Raw genomic sequence first — 23,771 nt, forward strand, 5'->3', positions numbered from 1 at the left:
CACAGAAATACACTTTAAACTGTGACATGTCATTAAAAGTTCAGAACTACATTTATTAGCAGTGTTTGTCACTGGTTTATAGAAAAGGAAGCAAACCACCAATTCAGACTATTTATTATAATGAAAACATCGATTAGATAGCACCATTTGTCTTTGTGCATCAAAAATATTAATGCCTTTTTCATGCTACTAATTTGCATAACAAATATTTAGCTCTGCTAACTGTGACCATGCACAAATGTGTTATGCAGCAAGACTAAAGTATACCAGAAACTGATCGGTAACACGGACCATAGCTGTTCTTTTAGACCCCATCAGTTTAGTGCTAAAGAATGCATTATTACCAATGAGACTGAAAGTTTTGCCTTTTGCTTCTCATTTTTAAGGCAGAACTAATAATCATCATAGTTCACCGAGGCTCCATGTCGGAATGTATTGGGGTTGCGAGGTCCAATTGGTGCATCTTCATCATAGTGGTGATGGTGAAAAGCTCCATAGTATTCAGTTCCAGCACGCCGCTGATTCATCCAGTAATCTGCATCATCTTCATATTTCTGTATTAAAAATGTATGACATATGATTACATACCTTGCCCCGATAATTTTACATTACATTCTGATTTGGCTTTACCTCCTTTTCTCCATAGACTTCTGTGGGCAGCTCACAATCTGATCAGTCAGTGAGCTGTTAGTCCATTGCATCTCTCAACTTGGATCTAACAGTATTTCACAGTGAGTGAACAGCTTAATGGAGGTGGATGTAGCAGCTACCTCTGATAAGATATAATGCAGGGTTTCTTGTATTTGTCCGTAGAAATGATTTATGCAGTTTGTTAAAAGTGCAATGACACACTTTGCCATATGTATAAATGTCATGGGAAAGAGGCTTAATTTAAATTACTTTCTCGTTTATTTTTCCCATAGGTAGTTTCACATATTAATAAGTATCAATATCATTAAGTATTAATGGTTTCCGCAGTGTGTACAGTTGATGGCTGTGACAACATGTGTTTAATCCAGTATTCCTTGTTCTAGTTCTATGTACCTGGTTCTAGTCCAGTCTTATCTAGTCTACCAGTGAGTATACTGTATCTTGTTTATTTCTAGTCCAGTCTGTGTTTCCTAGTCTGTGGTTTGTCTTATTCCTTGTTTGCTTCTGTCTGTCTGTCTTGGTTCATGGTTCCGCATTGCTTATTAGCTTCTTGTTTGGGCCCTAGCGCACTCTTGGTCTCAGGGATAGTTTTTCAGGCAGGTATACCAATGGGGGCAACTGAGAGCTACTTAATTAGCTGGTCAGTTACCCGCTGTCAGCACCACAACACACGAGTACGTGGTTCAAGTAGTTAGCTCAACCTCTTTTGTAGTCGTTGGCCCTTGTTTCACAGACCAATATCGCACTTGACCATGTGAATCCAGACTAAGGCCGGCATCACATGAGTATAAGCACATTTGCGCGCACCTGCGTGCTTGATTTTTGTATAATGAACTTTTTTTGTGCAAGCATCAGTGTATTTTACTGTACTTTTTGTCCCACAAAGCATCATCAAACAAACGCACCAAATGAAATGCCTAATTAATTCCTAATGTGTTCTTTTTCCAGTGCAAATATGCAGTACTTCACACATCTCCCTGCGTGCGCAAAATACAAAAATGTGAACAAACCCATTAAATTCAATGGATTCTATTCTCTTCATATTGCGTGCACAAGTACATTTCTGTGAAGCCAACTAAAGGCCCAAAGGCCTTAAGGCACGCACGGACTCCACTGCTGAATCCCGCAGCAGAATCCAGCCATGCCTGTGGACATTGGGAGAAAAAAAGTTTTTTGTAACTCTCCGGCTCCAATGTGGATCTCCTCTGCGGCAGCCGGATTGGCTTTCTTCAGCACGGCAGATGCGTCCGGATGTGCTGGCGACGAGCCACACGCATGCATTTTTTTTCCCTGGAATGTCCTGCATTCCTGCGGATCTGCGGCGTAGCCACAATGACAGTTGCGGGTGTGTCGCGAATATGACGGCTTCCATTGACTTTATTGGAAGCCGTCCCTGCGGCATCCACAGACAAAATGGAGCATGCTGCGATTTCTTTCTGTGCGTTCAAGCTGCACGCCAAGGAAAAAAATCACATCCGCATGCTTTAAATTGCCCTGCGGGTGCTAATGCATCCCTATGGGCTTCTAGAGCTGCAGATCTTATAATTAAAATCCGCCCGTGGACATTGGGCTGAAAGGTTGTAAGTGTTTAAGATTTTGTGTTATTCATTATATTTATTTATGTAACTGTGTTGCTTGTTGGGATTATTTTACGAATGTGTTGGGGTGTGATTTATGCAACCCGGGTACAAAGGAATGGTGTGCACATTACACATGGGGATATTAATTTCCAAAATTGGCAACTACAGTTTACAAGTGAATATTTACTGAAGGTTCAACTTTTTGATAACCAATAGCAGGGACATAAAGGCAACTGAAAATTGTTGGCCACCCCTGCTTCCCGATTATACACGTACTAGATTGTGGTAATAGTATGGCACCTCAGCTCACTTGGATGGAAGTTAACATTGGTAGAAAGCCAAGGATCGTGTTCTTTAGCTGCTGTTTGACTTTAGTTATATTTATATACAGATGGTGTATTAGAGGCTATCCAGATCTCAGCATCAGGTAATGAGAATTTTTAGGTTAGTGATCTTAATCTAAAAAGACAGGCTGTAGCATTTAGCATCACTTACTGTTTCATCAAAGCCCATGTAAAGGAAGTGTTGGTACCACTGTTGCACCTCAGGGCGACTCCTATCCCAGAGCTGGCGCTTTGATCGCTTTAGTGTATTCAAAAACTCATTGGCTTTGTTCCCATCCACAGATACAACAGTTTTCGCTGGTTCCTTAGCTGCTTCCAACCAACAAGAAATATAAAGAAAAATCCAAGATTAATTGCATGACCGACTCAGCATCAAGTATTCACTGCACAGTTTCACTAACGTAAATACTCATCCGAAATATGACTGTCTCATAAGAGTGGCCCTAAAAGAGAACCTATCAGCTCTCCTGATTTAAAAAATACTTTGTTCCCCATAAAATAACTACGGTATTCTTGAACATCTTTTGTTTTTTTCTCCTGAAAATGTATAAATAAATTGACAAATGGATGTTATTATACCTCTCGTCAAAGAGGTGTGCCCTTGTACAGTCTGGCACTGATTGGTAAATGTCAGCAGGGTTGACAACCATCCAGAAATTCCTGGACAGTCCGTGAAAATAGGGCACTTTTTTTCCAGTGTCCGTGAAAATAAATTGAGGCATCTGTGCTTTTTTTTTGAGGCTTGTGGATATTGACCGGGTTTTTATGACTATAATTATTGGTATTTTACAGCCCACAGTAAATGCCTCAAAAGAGTTCTTACCAGTTTCTGACCTGTATCATTTATAATCTGTATAATTCATTATGGACGTTTAATTGACTATAAAAAATGTTGTTTGTCCATGATTTTCGGATTAGTTGTCAAGAAAAATTCAGGTTGGTATCCCTGGATGTCAGACTGTGTAGGAACACACAGCTGGTAATATCCCCAATTGGTAATATCTAGTTGTCAATTTATTCATGAATGTCTATGAGGAAAGACAATGGACCAGCACTGCAAAGAGCTGACAGATCCTTAGCTGTCAGGAGAGCGCACACATCCTCTTTAAAAGGGGTTATCGAGCCACGGATGTACTGTCCGTCAGGGGCAGCACCTGCTAGAATACAGTTCACTTTTCCAGAGAAGGTGGGGCTCATTTATGAAAACTAGCAGCTCTAACAGGTTTCGGAAATTTGAACTCTGGTTGTTGTGGGAAACAGGGACAGCCTTACTATTACACAGTTTTGATAAATGAGGTCCAGTGTTGTCTACGATATTTTCTCACAGCTGAGAGTGTGGGTTACTTGGAGTGTTCTACAGAAGGGTATGTTTTTCTCATACACACACATTGGGTGACCACTTCATTCATGGAATGTTAGCGAAAAGTTCGGGCAAAGTTTTGAGGTCACACTGTACCCAACAAGGTGACTAGGAAACAAACTGAAAACAAGTGGATCTTTGTTGGATGCACATCGGGGAGGGCTGCCACAGATGTCAGCAGCCACAAACTAGGATGTGTGATTACATTCACTCCACAACTGGCAATTTCGGGCAGAGCTGCCAAGCAAACCTAGTTGAAATCCTAGTGCATCATGGTCTTTCATGAACTGCAGCCACCTGACATGGTGAAGTGTGTAGAGTACGAGGAATAGTTCCTGGGAAATTTAGGCCAACATCAGGAACTGTTGGACATCACATGGTTCACAGACAAAGCGTGGTTCTATCTGTGTGGCCATGTGAATAGCCAAAACACATGGCTTTGGGCCACAAGTGGCTCACATAAAAATCCCCAGATAACCCCTTTAAATACGGTAGTTTAAAAGTTCCTATCAACAGGTGTTACAGAAGGATTCCTATACAATACTATTAGCTCTTTAAGATTTTAAGCAGAGATCGACTCACCTCTTTTCTGAAGCATCATTCGAAGTTTGTTTCCACTTGAAGCATCTAGAAATATGCATACATACATTTATTAGTATTACAAGTATACAGCCATCAAAATGGCACTTTACTTCTGTTTATGCCTACTTTTTGCTGTACATTTCGAATTAGATCCTCGAAGTGTATAGCATTCATAAACTGAGTGGTTTTGGACAAATCATATGGACAATAAAGAACATTGTTGTTGCGCTTGGCATCCAGTCTGTGATTGGAATACAATTCTCTAATCTTCAACTGAAATATAACCACAGCGGAATCTGACTCTGGCAGCAGCGCTGTCCTCATGTACCTGTCATTTGTCCTCTTCATCTGTATGTCGGACATGCGCAGTACAGATTTTTTTTTCAAAAGTTTAATCTGGGTGGAGATTGTGAATGTCCGCCCCTCAACACCATTTTGTTATTTTCTTTAAGCTCCAAATCCCCTGCTGGCTGTTGGTAGCTGCCAATAGGGGGGGTTATGGCATGCTGTTTATACGATGAATTCAAGAATAAAGCAGAATGCAGTAAGCTGCCCCCTCCCCGGTAGCAGAGGCAAACAGTCTAAACATTATGTTATACATGTATATATGAATGTCTATACACAGGTTTTGAAGCTATCAGAGAATATTAAGAAATTAATCAGCACTAAATCTTGGGCAAAAATAACAACACACTAATAAAAAGTGAAGATTTACTTTAAAGGGGTTGTACCACAATTACAAGTTATTCCCTCCTATGTCCTGCTCTCCTGTCACTCCTGTGGCTGCTTCTTTGCCCGCAGTGACGTCACTACGAATGGAGCACTGACCAAGCATGCATGGCTGGTGCTCCATTCATTTCAAGGGGTTGATGGAAATACTTAAGCGGGTGACATTCAGGTATCTCCATATTCCCATTGAAAGTGAGTACAGTGCTAGTTTGCTTGTGTGACCAGTGCTCTATTCAGTCTCCTCTTCACTGTGGGGGGTGCACTAACCCTGCAGTGAGGAGGACCAGGGACACAGAATCCCATTCTTGAGATCGGTAATGATAGCAAGTTATACCCTATCCACAGGATAACTTGCCGATTGGTGGTACACCCCCAATCAGCAATTTATACAGTTTAGTTGACTTGAGTTTTTGTCCATAACTTGCAACATGTTTTTTTGTAATAAGTTATGATAAATCAGCAGTGATGATATCCTTTCATTGAATCTTTCTGTGCTGTAATGCAGTCCTAAAAGTAGGTGTGAAAAGTCCAGTCTACATCTGCGTCATTAGGTTTTTGGCTATGGAATATTAAGGCCATTAGTATGTGATCCTATCCCTGGCGATAAACACATTCGCAGTGTCTTATTTCTATGAGTGGCCGCACCTTGTACTCAGCTAATTGCCATGCACTTCAGCATCTTCATTGTGCTGGTTTCAGGCATAGGGAATTTGCCTCGGGGGACAGACATATTAAGCATATATTATTACTTTCTCCATTGAGGCGCTTGTCTAAGTGTCAAGAAATCAAATCCCTTCTGGCTTATCCTGCTCACTTAGCAATTTGAAGACTTCTTGAATATTATCCTCAGTGTAAGCCTCTCAGGCCACTGTCACATAGCAGTATATTGGCCAGCATTTGTAAGTGAAAATGAAGAGTAGATGCTAAGTACAGAAGACATGAACATCTTTCCATTGTACTATTTCTCTTTTTGTTCCACTTCAAGTCTTGGCATCAAATACAGATACAAAATACTGATGTGTGAAAGTGGCCTAAGGAGGCACTTTAATGTTAGAAGCAGACAGTTCAGGCTGCAGACGGGATATTTCAAAACTTTCCATTCCCAAGAAATTCATAGTGGTAAGTGTGTGTCTGAGTGTTGGAATACAAAAACAGTCCTCCCTGGAACAGATATCCAACCTCCAGCCATGAATTACTGTCCTCAAGTGTGTCCTGATATTTATCAATATTTAGCAAGACTAGAATAAGCTAGGGCAACTTTTTATCATTTGCATTTTTCACAGATTACATTAACAGAATCAATATCAACCATCCACCTCCACTGAGTTGTTTTAGGCCGCCTGCATACAAACAGGTCAGATCCCGCAGCAGAATCCGACCCTGTGCCTGGCTGGCATCCGCACGTACCTGTAGTTTTAACTTTTCTTCTGTACTGGTATGGAATGTCACAGATGATCTGCGCAGGAGAAGATCGCAGATTCTGCAATTCAAACCTAGTCTAATGGTCTGCCCAGAAGACTGTTACTTATGCCCACCTATGCCACTATGAGGGTGTCCTCAGAATGATTTTGAGTTAAAAGAAGCAAATGTACTAAAAAAAAGTTAAACAATCAGTATTCACCTCTTCAGTTGTCTGCCGATCCGGCACATATACACAGCGGTCACGTCACCATCGAGTGCTCAGCTGCTTATGTCAGTAAATACAGCTTGTGACCTCTCAGGGCAGTTTTTGGTGGATTGAGGAACTGATTATTTTTTATTTTAGCACATTTGCTCTTTTTCTTTCCAACTCACTGCTAACTCCCTTAAGTTTAAATGCTGAGTAGATGTATTTATTACAGGTCAATGCGAGCTTTGGGGCTCTTGTACATCGGGTCTATTTGCTGCACTGAAGCTCTTTGAACTGTGAACATCAATCAGTAGTCCTCTCGGCGGTGATGCAGACGGTATAGATAAAGATAAAAAAGCATGATGTCATTAGGTGCGCCTGAGGGTCTGTTTAGCAAACTAATGATTGATTTCACTCATTGGTAATCTGGATTGGTTCAGGATTCAAATTCTTCACTTTTCAAGTCAATCACATAAGGATGCCAGATGGTACATACAGAAAGTTTTAAACACAAGCGTGCATTCTTGAATGTGCTGTGCCTCTATGGCTTTTTGCAAAAGACACTGCTTGCTCCTGTTTGCTGTCTGTCTACCCAGTCAGTAATTTGGGTGATACACTCCTCTTAGCAATGATCTACCAACATCGAACTAAAATCCAGCGTTGGTTCGAAAACTCACATTAACATCATGTATTTTTGTTAGCGATTAAAGATCCTTTTACACACAATGGTTATCTCTCAAAATTTGCTCAAAAGCCATCTTCTGAGCGATAATCGGGTGTAAATGTGTGCCCATCGTACACTTACCATGCACTATTCGTCCATTGCTGAGTTCAGCTCAGTTTAAAATCCATCAGGACTGATAAGACGGACCGCACACTGTGTTCTCCGCGGGCAGCGCTGATAACATTCTTTCAGCAGCTGTCCCACTGAAAATCAATAGTGATGTATTTAGAGAACAGACCACCCACTGTTCTCTAAATACACGCAAATGAAGCCAGTTAGCTACTAATGGGCTAATTAGCCCATTAGTACATAATGCAAAATGATCGCCAAAACTGTCAGTTTCTGACAAATTTTGAGCGATCATCTGTGTGTGTAAATGCACCTTAAAATGTATCATATCTACAAGATTATGTGGTTTCTCTTTCTGGGAACAATTACATTGTACTAACATCTAGTTAGCAGTATCCTTACAGTAACACAACATGGCATAAGTGTATTGACTATTGATTTTAATACAAAATATGAGTCACTCACTGTTTTGGACTGCACCTTATTAGTATGTATATATTTTTACTATATAATGCCTTGTGTCTCAGCCTCTAATGGCTAAGATGTATTTGTCATAGGCTGACAGCAATAAAGAACCACCAGTGTAATTATGGTCTGTTAAATTATAGTATAATAGCTTGTTTCAGCCACAGTTGTGTTCACCTCTCATGACATATTTCTCTCTCTTTTGTAGTTAATGTAATCAAAGAAATCTTTCAGGATGCTCACAAATTGCAAGTAACTGATAGTACTGTATCTTGCTTGCATCTCTACGGTAAGTGTAGTGATTCTCCATAAACAGTGATAATATCAAAAAGTTGTAGAAATCATGCACTAAAGGTGAAAACACTTTCTAAACATGAAGGTAACACCTAACTGAGGCATGACAACCGCCAGGATGCTCAGTATTTTATTACAGCCATATCTGAAATACTACAAGATGTTTTTCTTAACTTTTTCCATAAGTAGGGTAAAGTGTAGATGCATGTTATACAGTAAGAGAGGTATAATAGGATACTAGATCCTTAGCAATCATTTTCAAGTATTATGGTACATATATCTGGTTCTGAGCATTCAATTTTAGTTTATAACAAAGTTTATAACATATCTTGTTGCATCTTAGTACATATCTAAAATACTTGATGGAACACAAAAATGGAAATATTTTTTCCTTGTTTTCAATTACTGCTCAATTTGGACAATTCTTTTGCAAGACTAATGGAGAAGTCAATTTCGACTACTGATAACTGACACCAATGAATGAAGACATGTAGAACTGAATATTAAAATGATCAAAGCTGCAAGGCATAACAATGATATAATGTATGATGCAAATAAAGCCCCCCACTTAATATGCATTGTATTACTGTGTTTCATTACCTTCTTGCAGGTAATATGTAATAGTAGGTAATAGGTAATATTTGTTTTGTCCAGAAAAGCCTGGAAAGAGTATTTGTGTTCTGGTATATGTCATTCATTTGCGCATTGATGTAGTTTTTCCTCTGTGTATTAGATGTACATATTGACTACATAATGGCAGCACCATTAATAATTCCAACCTTAGGTATACAGTTTACAACTAACCAACTATTATATTATGAATACTCACCCGGGCATAAAAGCACCAGGACAAGAAGTACCAAGGCCAGACATGATAGTCCAAGACGTCGTTGTAAGAAGGAGAAGGGTCCCATCTTGTTGGTGAAGAAACCTGCTATTCCTTACCTAGAAGAACATGCAAAGAGAATGTCCATTATTCTTTCCATGCCAGAAAAGCTCCATTAAGTAGGTGGGTATGAAGGGAGGGTGCAGAATTAAATAATCTTTTCAGCTGTGACCTCTTTTCATGCAAGGTTACTTCAGGCCATTTCTAATGAATGCTGGCAGTATTCAACATGACATCTAGGTGCAAACACATCTCCTGTAGCTGTTTTTCTTGGGCACATGTACAGGATTCACATTGTAGATAAACACATTGCTCGGTAATTTTCATGTCTATAAAATGTAAGAATTTAAGCAAACTGTATCTAGAGACAGCTCCAGTCTTCTGACTTTTTATATAAAAGTTGGAGGAAAATGGATGTTACATCTGACTCTGATGCCACCACTGTTCTCCAAAGAAGGGTCCGGCATTATTGACAGATCTTTTTAAAAGTGGTCAGTCCTACCTAAAGGAATATTGTATACTGTTTTTCTACAGGTAAATCTGTAAGGATGACTTTACACAGACATATTTGCACGCTGACGTAACTTTGGGGGTTACTCACTCCTGGACCGCTATCTTCTTCCATAAGATGGGAGACAACACATCAGGAAATTCACTTTGAGAATGTATCTTTAGTAAAAATATCTTGATTCACCAGCCTTTTATTGCAGTTTCACACTGTGCATGTCATAACACCAACAAAGTTCATTATCATACCCAACCAGGGTGTGTAAGTCTGGTGGCATCCTCCCTGTCAGACACAAGCCTTCTACGCTTGGTCCATACCAGATCCTCGGGCTTCAGCCCCTTCAGCAATTCTAAGCTGTCTGCTTCTTCCCCCCAGGGGTCCCAGGGTAGTCAATCTCCATATATGCTCCTCTCTGGATTCTTGCAAGCCCTTATCCCCGAAAGGGCAGTCTCCTCTAACCTTGAGGGGCTCCACAACAACACTGCCTGCAGCTCAGTGTGTCTGGAGGTTTTAGCTCCTCCAGACACATTCAAACAGCTATCCCTTCTAATTCAGTACACAGAAAGCCCGTTTACAGCCCTCTGCAGGCCATTCTACTTTACCAGAGCATGCAAAACACAGAGAATAGAACCCATTGATTTCAATGAGTTTGTTCTCACTTTCCATAGTTTGCGTGTCTTCTCACACCACCACCCTCCCGACCACTCCCCAGGTGTCTCCACACACTTTTTGGGTGCTCTTCCCTGGACAAAGGGCCACAGAAGGAGGTGAGCATGCCTTACTTCTTTACTTTACAACATCCCCTGTCCCTGTTTTTTTAGGTTTTTGTCCCATAAAACCCCTTTATCCCTTTCCAATCCACTGTCTGACGTCTTCCAACATTCTGATTGAAGCCTGTACAGCTCCAAATTCGGAAGACGTCTGGCAGAGTATTCTTACTCTATAGTACTGGCTGCTCTGTTGTCGGGGGGCCTCTCTGGCATGTCCCATACTGCCATACTGGCTCTAGCCAGCAGATGGCGCCATTGTAGAATGGCAGAAAAAGAAAGCCCCCTAGGAAACCCTGAATCCAAAATTGGATTGCAAAGGGTTAATTAATTTTGTTCCGCAGTACTGCCTCTCCTTTCACCAAGAAAAATACCAAAACAACATAGCAGCGTCTGGGGAGTTTAATCCAATGTATTAGGCCACTTTAGCAGTTGAGGTGAATGAAGGGAACATCCTCATGCTTCGTGTATTATTTACACTGTATCATATTGGTTCTAAGAGAATGAATCCCTTTGCTACTTATCAAGGTCATTTATGATTTCTAAATGTGCAGTTCAAAGCTTTTAGATATGCAAAATATTGCGGCCGCTCAGATTTCCAGTATCCCTTTGAAAATACTGGAATAAGAGATCATTGCTCAGTAAATCTTCAACCACCAGGAGCCTGTTGTATGTAAGATCAGCAATTGTTGACCTTTTTTTCTTAATTGTATTGTAATCTTATATTGTAACACTGATACATTTTGTTTACTAAAGTCTCATCAATATAAAACACTTCAGGATGTCCTACATATACTATCCTGAGGGTGGCACAAAGAGAAATATAATGTCCAAAACCATAAGTAGTCAGCGGCATGCACACAACAGAGGGGGTCCCATAGGAAATATCAAAATATTCTCTATGAAGCTGAGTTTTACCCGAGTCTGAATGATCTAGTGTTTTTTTTCCTCTTCCACACTGTTGGGCCAATGCTCTGAATCGTTGTTTGCTAACAAGGTAATTCATCTTGAGAGATAGGGTTCTTAGCACCCACTAGCAAAGGTGATGGGACCCTGATGAATAGCCACCCATATAGATGAGCTGCTATTACTGGACAAACATGGGCAGGGCGGCAGAGCTCCAGCAAGTGGCATCGCCATTTTGCTCTGCTGATTGACCTATTCTAAGGATTTGGGCCACTATGTAATTATACTATGGTATTTTGCAATTTTCAGCTTTTTTTGCTAGTAGTCTGTCAGCTTAATAAAACTGTCAAAGCTTTAGTAATAGCGCATGTTTGTTCAATCTTTGCTCTTTTAAGGCCAGTTTCACATAAGTGTACTACAGGTACATTTGCGTTTGTGAGATAAAAGGTCAGAAACGGCTTTTCATATACCATCACTACTTGTCATTCTAAGAAGACCATGGCAGTCCGCTACCTGCTGGTTTGATGTCTATTGTACTAAGTGCCAACCCAGTGCTATCAATAAGCAGAAATGGGGCTGTGCTGCATTTCCCATACAGCGCAGTGTAGAGGCGGCACTGTGTCCGAAAAAATCTATTCATTCCAGATTCCTTTCCATCGAGCAACGTTTGAGTATCCTAGTGATTGTTGTCACTGCCTATTTTTTTGGAAAAAGTGAGCAAAACTTATAAATAATATTACTATACTTTATATTTGTAATCAGGTATTCCATGAATTTGGAGAAATTGGAAGTTTAAAATAAACTCTATCAGATTATCTGATAGTATTTAGAACGGTTTTTTTATTCTGTATCGTTAACATTTAGAGAAGTGGTGAAAGCTTTCAGTACCATGAACAATATGGTACCCAAATTAGTAGTATTATACAATTACAGGGGGTGGACATGAAATGGATGCCTTAAGTTACATGGGATTCTAAATCATATTTCAATAAGACATGTAGAGACCGATTTTAAGTGGAGATAATATGACACAGATGATGCTGGGCAGAAGTGAACATCTGTCCAAGCAACAAGGTTCCATTTGGTCAGGGGTTCGAGCCACTCAGCTGCTACTATCAGCTGGCTCCCACAACCACCCAGAGCAGGGCAAGAGGTGAAGTAAACACAAATGTGGTGGGAAAGCTCTCAGCCAAGCAGGAGTCAAAAGGGCAACTCAGTCTTATTGATTACAATTCCATGCATTCCATGGGCTTGAGAAAGGCTTCAGTTTAAGCCGAAACGTCGCCACTCTTTGTAATATGGAGGAATAAAAAGCAAAACATTTGTTGAATTCATCAGAGGCTGCCTGGTTCAATTTTTATATTTGGTTTGCATTTCGCATGATGTTTTCATATTTTTGCACACCCTTTATATATAGTTACTTAGCAGCATCATATATACCTCCAAGGTGTTATAGAGGGATGCAAATACTAATTATTTACAAACAAATAAAATATTCAGCTATACAAAAATAGGTAATTGATTTAGTGAGGAATCTTAATTTTAATGACTTTTCTTAATTTCATCTTACAGTACAATTTGAAGTGATACAGACTGCTGTTTCAATTTGGGGAACCTCCATTACGGAAACTGGCCTGGAGTTATGTTGCTGTGATGGGAGTAATCGTACCTCACCTTAGATTGTTTCACAAATATCCATATGGGAACTTCACATCTAATAAGCGTCTCCCATTTTAAACATGATATCTGTTATAATACTTTGCATATTTTCAGCTCTTGTAAAAAAAATCCTCATCATCAATCCATTCTAATAGAGGTCACAAGGTCCTTATACTGTATTTCCCCAAACAATTCTCCTTCATATTCCAGCAACCCTATAGTGCCTGACTAGTACTTATTAGGAAATCATAGTACCAGTGTTTCTGGAGCGCAATGCGCCCCACAGCTGTACTAAATGTTACATGCATTATGATCCCCACACATCACATATACAGCTCTACTACATTCATCCTGAGCCCCACACATCAAACAGCTCTACTACATGCATGCTGACCTCACACATTATACATACAACACATTACACATACAGCTCTACTACATGCATGCTGACCCCACACATTACACACACATCACATTACACATACAGCTGTGCTGCATTGTACATCCATTTACATCCATCCTGACCTGACACATCACACACACAGCACATGACACACACACAGCTCTACTACATGCATGTTGACTAGAGATGAGCGAACGTACTCGTCCGAGCTTGATACTCGTTCGAGTATTAGCGTGTTCGAGATGCTCGTTACTCGTAACGAGTACCACGCGATGTTCGAGTTACTTTCACTTTCATCTCTGAGACGTTAGCGCGCTTTTCTGGCCAATAGAAAGACAGGGAAGGCATTACAACTTCCCCCTGCGATGTTCAAGCCCTATACCACCCCCCTGCAGTGAGTGGCTGGCGAGATCAGGTGTCACCCGAGTATATAAATCGGCCCCTCCCGCGGCTCGCCACGGATGCGTTCTGACAGAGATCAGGGACAGTGCTGCTGGTGCCGGAGCTGCCATAGGGAGAGCGTTAGGAGTTATTTTAGGCTTCAAGAACCCCAACGGTCCTTCTTAGGGCCACATCTGACCGTGTGCAGTACTGTTGAGGCTGCTTTTAGCAGTGTTGCACAATTTTTTTGGGACAGCCATTATCTGCTATTTATCCTTCTCTGCAGAAGTATCGCATCCTGGTGTATAGTGGGGATGCAGACATGGCCGTCAACTTTCTGGGCATTGAATGGTTTGTGAATGGACTCGACTTGGAGGTAAGCAGACTTAAGTGATCATGTAGGATACTGTATTAAACATTTTCTGCATCTTTCATACAAGTTTTATATCTGCTACTCAGTAATTCTTTGTGATTTGTATTCACTTCTGTATGTACAGCCGGTGGGTTCCAGGGAGCCACCCATGCTGTCGGTCCACACGGAGTTGTAACTGCATGTGTCCACTTCTAAAGAACCCCAGTCTGACTGGGGCATGCAGACACCTTGACAGAATGAATAGTGTGTGGCACATAGGTTCCCCATTGCTATGCCCACGTGTGCAGCTCCTGATGGCGGTGGCACAGGATTATATTTCTCATTGCTTCTGTACAGCATTGTGGGCTATCGCCCCGCCCCTTTTAAAGAGGGTCGCTGCCTAGCCGTGCCAACACTCTGCAGTGTGTGCCTGCGGTTCCTCCTCATGGCAGACACACTTATAAATAGACATGAGGGTGGTGTGGCATGAGTGCAGCTGAAGGCTGCGCAGGGACACTTTAGTGTGCGCTGTGGGCACTGGGTCGTGCGGGGGGGGGGAGGGGTTGGGCAGCATGTATCCCAGGAGAAGTGGCAGCGGAGTGTCATGCAGGCAGTGATTGTGCTTTGTTGGAGGTAGTGTGGTGCTTAGCTAAGGTATGCATTGCTAATGAGGGCTTTTCAGAAGTAAAAGTTGTTGGGAGGGGGGGGGGGGGCACTCTTGCCACTATTGTGGCTTAATAGTGGGACCTGGGAACTTGAGATGTAGCCCAACATGTAGCGCCTCGCCTGCCCTATCCATTGCTGTGTCGTTCCCATCACTTTCTTGAATTGCTCAGATTTTCACAAATGAAAACCTTAGCGAGCATTGACTTCAATGGGGTTCGTTACTCGAAACGAACCCTCGAGCATCGCGATAATTTCGTCCCGAGTAACGAGCACCCGAGCATTTTGGTGCTCGCTCATCTCTAATGTTGACCCAACACATCACACACACAGTTCTGCTACATTCTGATTCACACACATCACACACACATAGCTCTGCTATTCCACACATCCCGAGACTCCTGGATACAGCGATCACCCCTGGTCATGTGATTCCTGACTCCACCCACACAGGTGATCACATGACGGTGATATCATCACAGGTCCTGGTAGTAGCTGCTGTCGGTTTATCCAGTATACTGTACTTTCTACCAAACTACACAATGGTTCCTCCCACAGCAGTGACATCCCTGCAGGCCCTTCAGCCCTTCAGCCTTCTATCGGTCAGGCTCTGTGTTTTATATATGCTGTAAGACCTTCGATGACGTCACCAGGGGGGTGAAGCGCAGACGTCACCAGGGGGCGGAGCATGAGAAGCACTCACATACTAACTAACACACAGCACAATATAGAGAAGTGACTTCATATTTTCTGGACCTATATGACAGATTCTTGCTTAAATATTCCTGCAGAAACATGCAAGCTCAACAGAAAATATGCTGCTCACAGCTTTGTCCACGTGGCTGCTACGTATTGCTATTTCTGTTAAATATTAAAGGTCTTGTTGTGTGGACTAGAAGCAAAGCATTGAGTAACATTTCATTATAGCATAATTATACTTTTGGTTTTCATTTACTGCTTTGAACTTTATAGAATAATCTAATTTATTCACATAACCATTGTATTATTTTTAAACATATTACTGGAATTAGAGCATAAAGAAACTGATTTGGAAAAAAAAAACTTGAGCAAAAGCAGAGAGCCACTGACAAAGAAAGGTTCTCGCTCTGGAGGACCCAGGCTGTCTGTGGTTTACAAGGTCCGGCATTCACACAATCAAGCACACCTTCATTTAATTTCGAATCAAAGCATAATTGATGCAGTCTTCTGTTCTCTATGATGTGACCTCTGGCCTGATCCTTGTGCTGAAGTTTGCCATCTGCCGCGACCTGGATGCAGATGGATGGCCTTTTAAGTCCCCTCACTCACCTTCTAGGTACTCTCCTTAAGGAGAAACTATACCTTCCCATCCCTTAAGTATTAATTTAATTAGATTGTGTTTGTCTACAATTGTGACTTAGGGCCCTTATACACAGTGATGATCAATCCTGTGAAGGGAGGGGGAGCGGACCTGAGATCTCTTCCAGACTCCTGCCTCCATTCCCAGTAAACAATCAGTCATTCTAGATGTTTACATGGGCAGATCGTCGTTTGATTTTTTTGATAGCTGCATGATCCAAATGATGAACAAATTATTGTTCAGATCATTCAGGCATTAACACTGAATGACTATTATTAAGATTCCTGTGATCCAGCGAGAATCTGAACAATAATCGTTTAGTGTAAAAGGGCTCTTAGATAAACAATTTCTCATAACAAAATTACCCGTAAGGCAGCAAAAAGTTTCCACAACGCTACCGTCACAGAAAACATTAACTTTTAATTTAATAAGCAAAATAAAATCTGAAAACAACAATCCTATTAACAAAAATGGAGCAGTTAAAATCACCAGGTGGTAGCTCAGGAATTAGTATTAAGTATAGTGGAAAAAGTCTATTCAGCTAAGCTTTGTAAGTCTTTGTAAGTCTAAGTTATTGCTACCTTGCCAAAAAAGCTATAGCTATTGCTGTGAGACTTGTGATATGACACTTGAACACTGAGACTCAGTTGTAGGGTATATCTGGCTTATAGGATGTGAACATCTCCAGACATGAATGCTGAATATATATATATATATATATATATATATATATATATATATATATATATATATATCCATGAGATATCAAACTATATGCTAGAAAATTACATGCCCATTGACTCTCATTGGAGAAAAAAGTTTCTTTTGCAGGGCCCCTTTGTATTGAAAGGAGTATTCAATTATACTTTATAATTCACATGCTCATAGACGTCTGCAAGTACATTCATCATATACGTTGGTGTCACGTTGTTCTCCTGGGACCTCCAGTTCTATGGGTTTCCAGGAGCACGCTCTTGCAGGTGTGGTTGATTTGGGCATCTGATGGTGTGGAGTTCTCAGCTAATGACCATTGGTCAGTGCACAAAAATACCAGCCCACCTTACATGAGGGTGCTGGTCATTTATTTTGTTATCTCATTCCCACTCGGTGTTTTGTGCCATGCATGCTGCTAGTTTGAGTTGCTTTCCCCACCTTCGCAGAAGATGGTCTGGGCACCAGTTATCCCTGTCTGCATGTTCTGGGGGCCCCTTCTCCCTTCCCTTTATCAGTTGCGGCCTCCAGACATTGGATGTCATGTATGTTGTCAGGTGGGTGATATCTGACACTGTTCCGTTCACATCAGTTTAGTGTCAGATGCTCTTTCCCCTTGGTGTGGTGACACTTTTAACTAGCTCTTGTTTTATCTTTGCATGCTTGAGGTACTGAGTGGGGTTTTCTACTGTCTGTGTGGTGTGCAGACTTTAGGTGTGAACAATGACTTGTTCTGTGTGGTGTTCCCTTTATGTTGCAGTCACTTGGTGACTTGGTCACTTGGTTGCATGTCTGTAGGTGTTGACTACACTAGGTATGAACTGCCCTGTGTCAGTGTGTATGTTGTATTTCCCTTGTCTGGGGTTCCTGCCTGTTACCATCTATGGCGAGCCAGGCTCCTAGGTTCCAGTGTGGGGCTGTCCCTATTGGAACGATCGCCCCACTTATAGGCAGGGTTCCCTTTTTGTGGTTTTAGTTTTCTTGTTAGAGTAGGGGCTCACAAGACAACAAAGGCCCTTGACGAGGGCTTATGAGTTTATGTATTCTGGCCAAAATACAAACCAATACCTCATACATACTTATTATATTTCCATCTGTTTGAGTTGTAGTTAGAGATGAGCGAGCATACTCGTCCGAGCTTGATGCTTGTTCGAGTATTAGGGTGCTCGAGATGCTCGTTACTCGAGACGAGCACCACGCGGTACTCGTCTCGATTAAACGAGCACTGACCATTGAATTCAATGGAGCCGGCAATACAGCCGGCTCCATTGAAAGCAATGGGCTGCCGGCGAGCGTGGGATGAATTGTCGGGAAGGGCTTAAATATATAAGCCCTTCCCTGCAATTCACCCAGAAATGCAATTCATCCTCTAATTGGTCACAGCCCGACCAATCAGAGGCAGATCTCACTCACACACCCATTCATGAATTTATGAATGGGTGAGTGACTGCTGCCTCTCATCTGATTGGTCCCGTTGAGCCAATGAGAGGCAGCAGTCACTCACCCATTCATGAATTCATGAATGGGTGTGTGAGTGAGATCTGCCTCTGATTGGTCAGGCTGTGACCAATTAGAGGCAGCTCATTCAGCAGGCGGGGATTTTAAATCCCCGGCTGCTGAATACTACTCACAGCTGTTCAGAGCAGTTCAGGAGGACTGCCGCCGGCCGCGCTGAACTCTGTCTGCCGGGACCAGGTGAGTATATATATATATATTTTATTTTTACACATTTCTGGATGAATTGCAGGGAAGGGCTTATATATTTAAGCCCTTCCCGACAATTCATCCCGTGATCGCCGGCAGCCCATTGCTTTCAATGGAGCCGGCTGTATTGCCGCTCCATTGAATTCAATGGGCTAACATCGTTCTGCCAGGACAAGGTGAGTATATATTTTTTTTATTTTTACACATTTCTGGATGAATTGCAGGGAAGGGCTTATATATTTACGCCCTTCCCGACAATTCATCCCGCGATGCTTTCAATGGAGTCGGCTGTATTGACGGCTCCATTGAATTCAATGGGCTAACATCGTTCTTCTCTGCCGATCTTTATGCTGACAGTGCGGGGGGGGGGGGGGGGTGTCACTCTTGCCACTATTGTGGCTTAATAGTGGGAACTTGAGATGCAGCCCAACATGTAGCCCCTCGCCTGCCCTATCCGTTTCTGTGTCGTTCCCATCACTTTCTTGAATTTCCCAGGTTTTCACAAATGAAAACCTTAGCGAGCATCGGCGATATAGAAAAATGCTCGAGTCGCCCATTGACTTCAATGGGGTTTGTTACTCGAAACGAACTCTCGAGCATCACTGAAAGTTCGACTCGAGTAACGAGCACCCGAGCATTTTGGTGCTCGCTCATCTCTAGTTGTAGTACATTTGGTAAGCATTTTGGTATCTGTTGTTCTTGTGGTTGTTTGTATGCACGTTCGGCTTATGTTTGTTGTTGGTGTTCGAGTGCATATTCTTTCCTGTTAACCCTTATTGGGTTGCGTTGCTGTAGGTTGTTGTTCCCACGGCCTGCACGGACATACCAGTTGGGAGCACTGTCAATCACTATGTAGGACTGCCCACTAATCTTCTAAGCCCAGAATAAGCAGACATTTAAATGAATGAATCACATATTATACTGAATCTTTTCCCATATAACTATATAACAATCTGCTCAGCTTCACATGCTCCAGAACAGACTGTATTTTAATGTAAGCGGTCCCTTTACTGGTCATCTATTAAACTGGAGTGTAATAATAACTAACTAAGGCCGCCTGCAGACGAGCGGAAATCCCGCCGCGGGATTTCCCGCGGGATTTCCGCCGCTGAAAGTCTGCATAGGAGTGCATTACAATACGCACTCCTATGCAGACGGCCGCGGTTTGGCCGCGCGAAATCTCGCGCGGCAAACAAACCGCGGCATGTTCTAATTTTCTGCGGGGCACGCACTCACCTGGCCGCCGGCTCCGGTCTGCGCATGCGCCGGCTGCGCGGCAGCCGGCACATCAAAGAGCCGGGGCCGCCAGGCGCGGGTGAGTACGCGCTCGCCCCTGCAGGCTCTGGGGTCGGATCGCGCGGCGAGATTTCTCGCTGCCGGATCCGACCCGCTCGTCTGCAGGCGGCCTAAGAGTACAGAAAAAGAAATGCAGCACTTGCATTCTTTTTCCGTTAGAAGGATCCCCAAAAAATAAACTGACCACAAGCAATCAGCTTTAGGCCGGCTACACATGGGCATATTTGTATTGTGGAATCTGGAGCGGGCGTCCGCCTCCGTATTCTGCTGTAAATTCCACCCATAACATGCTATTGAAAAATGCTTTTTCCTGCAGATGAGTGGAAATCAACTGCAATTTTCCACTCGCGGAGGACAAATTGCAGCATTTTTAAGCGGATTACGTGCGGGACGGCTTCCATGGAAGTCAATGGAAGTGCTGTGACCCGCGGCCCTTTCGCAATTGACACTGCAGAAAGGTCGTGGATTCCACGTCATCACCTACGGACGGTATGGAAAAATCTGTACTGCGCATGTCCGACGGCTCGCCGTGCGTACCATCCGCAATACAGAAAAGAAGAAGAAAATACAGGTACGCGCAGATGCCTGCTGGGCACAGGGTCTGATTCCGCTGTGGGCTCCCGCATGCGGAATCTGACCCGGTCATGTGCAGCTAGCCTTACTCTGTGGGAAAACTTAGCAGGACATGTTGAATGCCAGTACTCCACCACAATAGTGGTAAGAAATCATTGCAGAATGCCCATTGGTGTAAATAAATGTGCTAGCTACTCCAGAAGGAGAGATGCTGTGGGCAGCCATTATCTACTGTGGCTACTTAATGGAGGTCCCGAACTGAGAATTCCCCTTTATTAAAATATTTTAAAACAATTTTCAAAACTAGGCAACTTCTCTAAGCTGCAGTCAAAATACAGTTTATTGAGGCTGCTCTGTTATGTCATATGTGATAATTTCCACATATGGCTATACTATATACAGACTTAGAAAAGTTAAATTTGACTTTCTTTTAGCACTCCATATTCCTCTACATGATGCACAACGATTGAGGAATATATACTTTTCAACGCACCAGCAAAATGGCATAACTGCATTGATTAACATGACCAATTACATTGAAGACAAACGGAACGCTACGCAGATACCATCTTAGGAAGCAGTTTGTGAGTTTAACATTCTTTCTGTAACTTTGTCTCAATCACAGCGGCCCCTCCTAGGTTTAGCTAATATTAATCGCAACTTTGTAATTCTTAACCATATAATAAAATTGTATAATTACTGATCAAAGCAATTCAGCCAATACTGTCTAGGACAGTGACTTTGCTTCCTGAAATGATATCTACCAATGCTTACCAATTGCTATAACAAATAATAAACTGCAAACTACTTGCACATATACTAAGGAAAATTTTAAATTCCTAATTTATTCACAATTTATCCTCCTAGATGGTAAATAATAACACATAAGTGAGAATAAATGTATGAAAGGAAAGGCAATAAACATAGGAAGAGCTCTGTACAGTACACTACTTTATGGGCTTAGCACACTCTGCCATGTTAAATAGCTCACTGATTTGCAATATGTAAAATCCTAACTGAGCAGTTCATTTCCGAATCTGACCACCTATTCTGGACTGCACTCGTGTTTGTATTCTTAATGTGTTTCTTGCCTTGGAAAAAAAAGAGAAAACAGATTTATAAGTTTACCTCTGTAGTGACGAGCTTTCCAAGTGCGTGTCGGTATAAAAGGATGTCTTGTGTCCGTCTGCTACACAAGGTATTCCTTATATACCCTGTAGCTGTAGGTAGTGGTTTAAAATCTGGTTTGATTGGAGGTGAACTCATATGAAAGGCACTTTCATGAAAAAAACTCAGCTTATGAATACCAGACCTTCTGTAAAAAATTTGGCGAGAGCTGCTAGGGCTGTGGAATCAGGTTTCTGTATTTTCACAAATGCCACATCCTAAAGTGGAATTACTTGCAGATGTCTAGAAAAGTTGTATCACTCTGTATCATTCTTAGATTTTTGTGTCCATTTAAATAAATGTGTAAGTTATACTGTATATAAGTTAAGTAGAAATACTTAGGGGGCAGGCAGGGACAGGGATACAATTCTGTCTTATTTTTAAAGGGTTAAAATCTTCCTAACTCTGGTTTCACACGCAGGTTTTTGTGACAGTTTTCATTCAGTTTTTATAAGCCAAAGCCAGAAGTGGGTCCAGCTAGAAGGAGACATAGAAGTATTTCCTTTATTCGGTATTTCCCTTAGCTTTTGAATCCACTTTTTATATTGGTTCAAAAAGACTGCATAAATAAAATGTGTGTGAATCCAAAAAATAAGCAACAAATAACCAACATTAAGTTAAAAAAAGAAACATAAAAAGAAAGCCAGGGATTTGCACAGAACTCATAACATAACTCAAATGGGTTCCATATTTCAACAAATATAGTACAGTATACCTAAAGTTTAAGTTCACCATAAATGTTTTAGGTCCAAGATTCTGTGCTTATTACTCATAATACATCTTTGATTTTCTGACTTGATAAATTATATAATTTTAGCTGCATGCAACCACCACTAGGGGGAGCTAATCTTCATGTGTCTGTTTCTCTGATACAGGATATCTTGATGCAAGGCCCTCTTGCTATACAGTTCCAGGCCAGATGCACAGATTGGATTTATGGTTTTTCCACTTCTGCATCAGTCAATGTGTCTGAGGTTATTATGGCACAGATAGGTCTCTCAAAAGTGTACATGAAAATGTCTGTAGAAAGAGAAAGCAGTCACAGCCATAAAGTTGGCAAAGGCTAAATGCAAAATGTATAAAATGTGGTAAAGCAAATGAACAAATTAAACTTTCTTGCCAAAATTTGTCTTTCCTGGATGTCCTGCATGACAGCACAAACATGAATGCTTGAAAAGGTGACACAGAGTTAAACGGAACCAATTCCACAAAAGAGCCTCAGTTCCTTCTCCGCCATGTGTTTTTTCCTTGTCCTACTTTTCCTACAGGTGGTTGCTGTCCATGATAGGAAACTAGCTATGAGAAAAATTCAGTTAAATGACTTCATAGGTCTTGTAGAAACTGTGATGCCTCATTACCCAAGGGTTGTGAAGATTTATTTTCCCTTTCTGAGATTTCATTCTGTGTTCTTAATTTCCTTAGAAGACTATCAGGCAGCAATCAAATCTTGTTGTCTTCCGCTTAGCAGGAAATGATGCCCAGAGTCAGGGATTTCATAAAGGTCTCAATGGCAAAGCAGAATCCTTGCTCATCATACAGTATGGGATTGGATAGCAGTACCTCGTCTTAACCTTCAAAGGAAGCCCTTCGGGTCTTAGATGAGTTAGGATCTTCACCATCTGAAGAGGATGAGGCATCAAGGCACTTGTTTCCAAATGACTTAAGTAGGGAAGCTGTGAAGGCAATTCATCTGGACAATGAAGACTCTGCTTTAAAGTCTCTAGTCCAGCGGTTCCCAAACTGTGCTCTGCAGAGCCCTTGGGGTTCCGCGAGTGACAGTCAGGGGCTCCGTGGCGAACCTACGGTATGCCTGCCGGGGAGGGCACAGAGAGCCCTCTCTGCTGGCACGCGCTCCGTTAGATGCTCACCACTGTAGTGCTCACAGGCCTGGGTGCCGCAGCTCCTGGCTGGTAATTACGCAGCTACGCTAATCCCGGTGCACACTCTGACGTCAGTGTGCACCCAGGCTCCTCCTCCCCTGGGTCCTCTCCTCCTTAGTTCCACAGGAGAGAACAAGGGAAGAAGCATTCCAGGCTCACACACTGACAT

At 42.0% G+C, this 23,771-nt stretch overlaps 1 protein-coding gene across 2 annotated transcripts; it reads right to left on the reverse strand.

Moving 5' to 3' along the window:
- Positions 1-27: 27 nt before the first annotated feature.
- ECRG4 (ECRG4 augurin precursor) lies at positions 28-21,838 on the reverse strand. 2 transcript variants are annotated; one of them, XM_066577583.1, is made up of 5 exons: positions 21,684-21,838; positions 9,237-9,352; positions 4,518-4,562; positions 2,727-2,884; positions 28-554 (listed from the first exon to the last, which is right to left on the reverse strand). In XM_066577583.1, exons 2-5 carry the CDS (start codon positions 9,319-9,321, stop codon positions 393-395), a joined length of 450 nt encoding a protein of 149 aa, XP_066433680.1. In that variant the 5' UTR covers positions 9,322-9,352; positions 21,684-21,838; the 3' UTR covers positions 28-392. The 2 variants fall into 2 exon arrangements, with proteins under 2 accessions (XP_066433680.1, XP_066433672.1); XM_066577575.1 differs by having other exon boundaries at positions 2,727-2,887; positions 21,684-21,837.
- Between the last annotated feature and the right edge of the window lie 1,933 nt (positions 21,839-23,771).

This window comes from Eleutherodactylus coqui, chromosome 1 (genome assembly GCF_035609145.1).
Source record: "Eleutherodactylus coqui strain aEleCoq1 chromosome 1, aEleCoq1.hap1, whole genome shotgun sequence".
NCBI classification, from domain to species: Eukaryota; Metazoa; Chordata; class Amphibia; order Anura; family Eleutherodactylidae; genus Eleutherodactylus; species Eleutherodactylus coqui.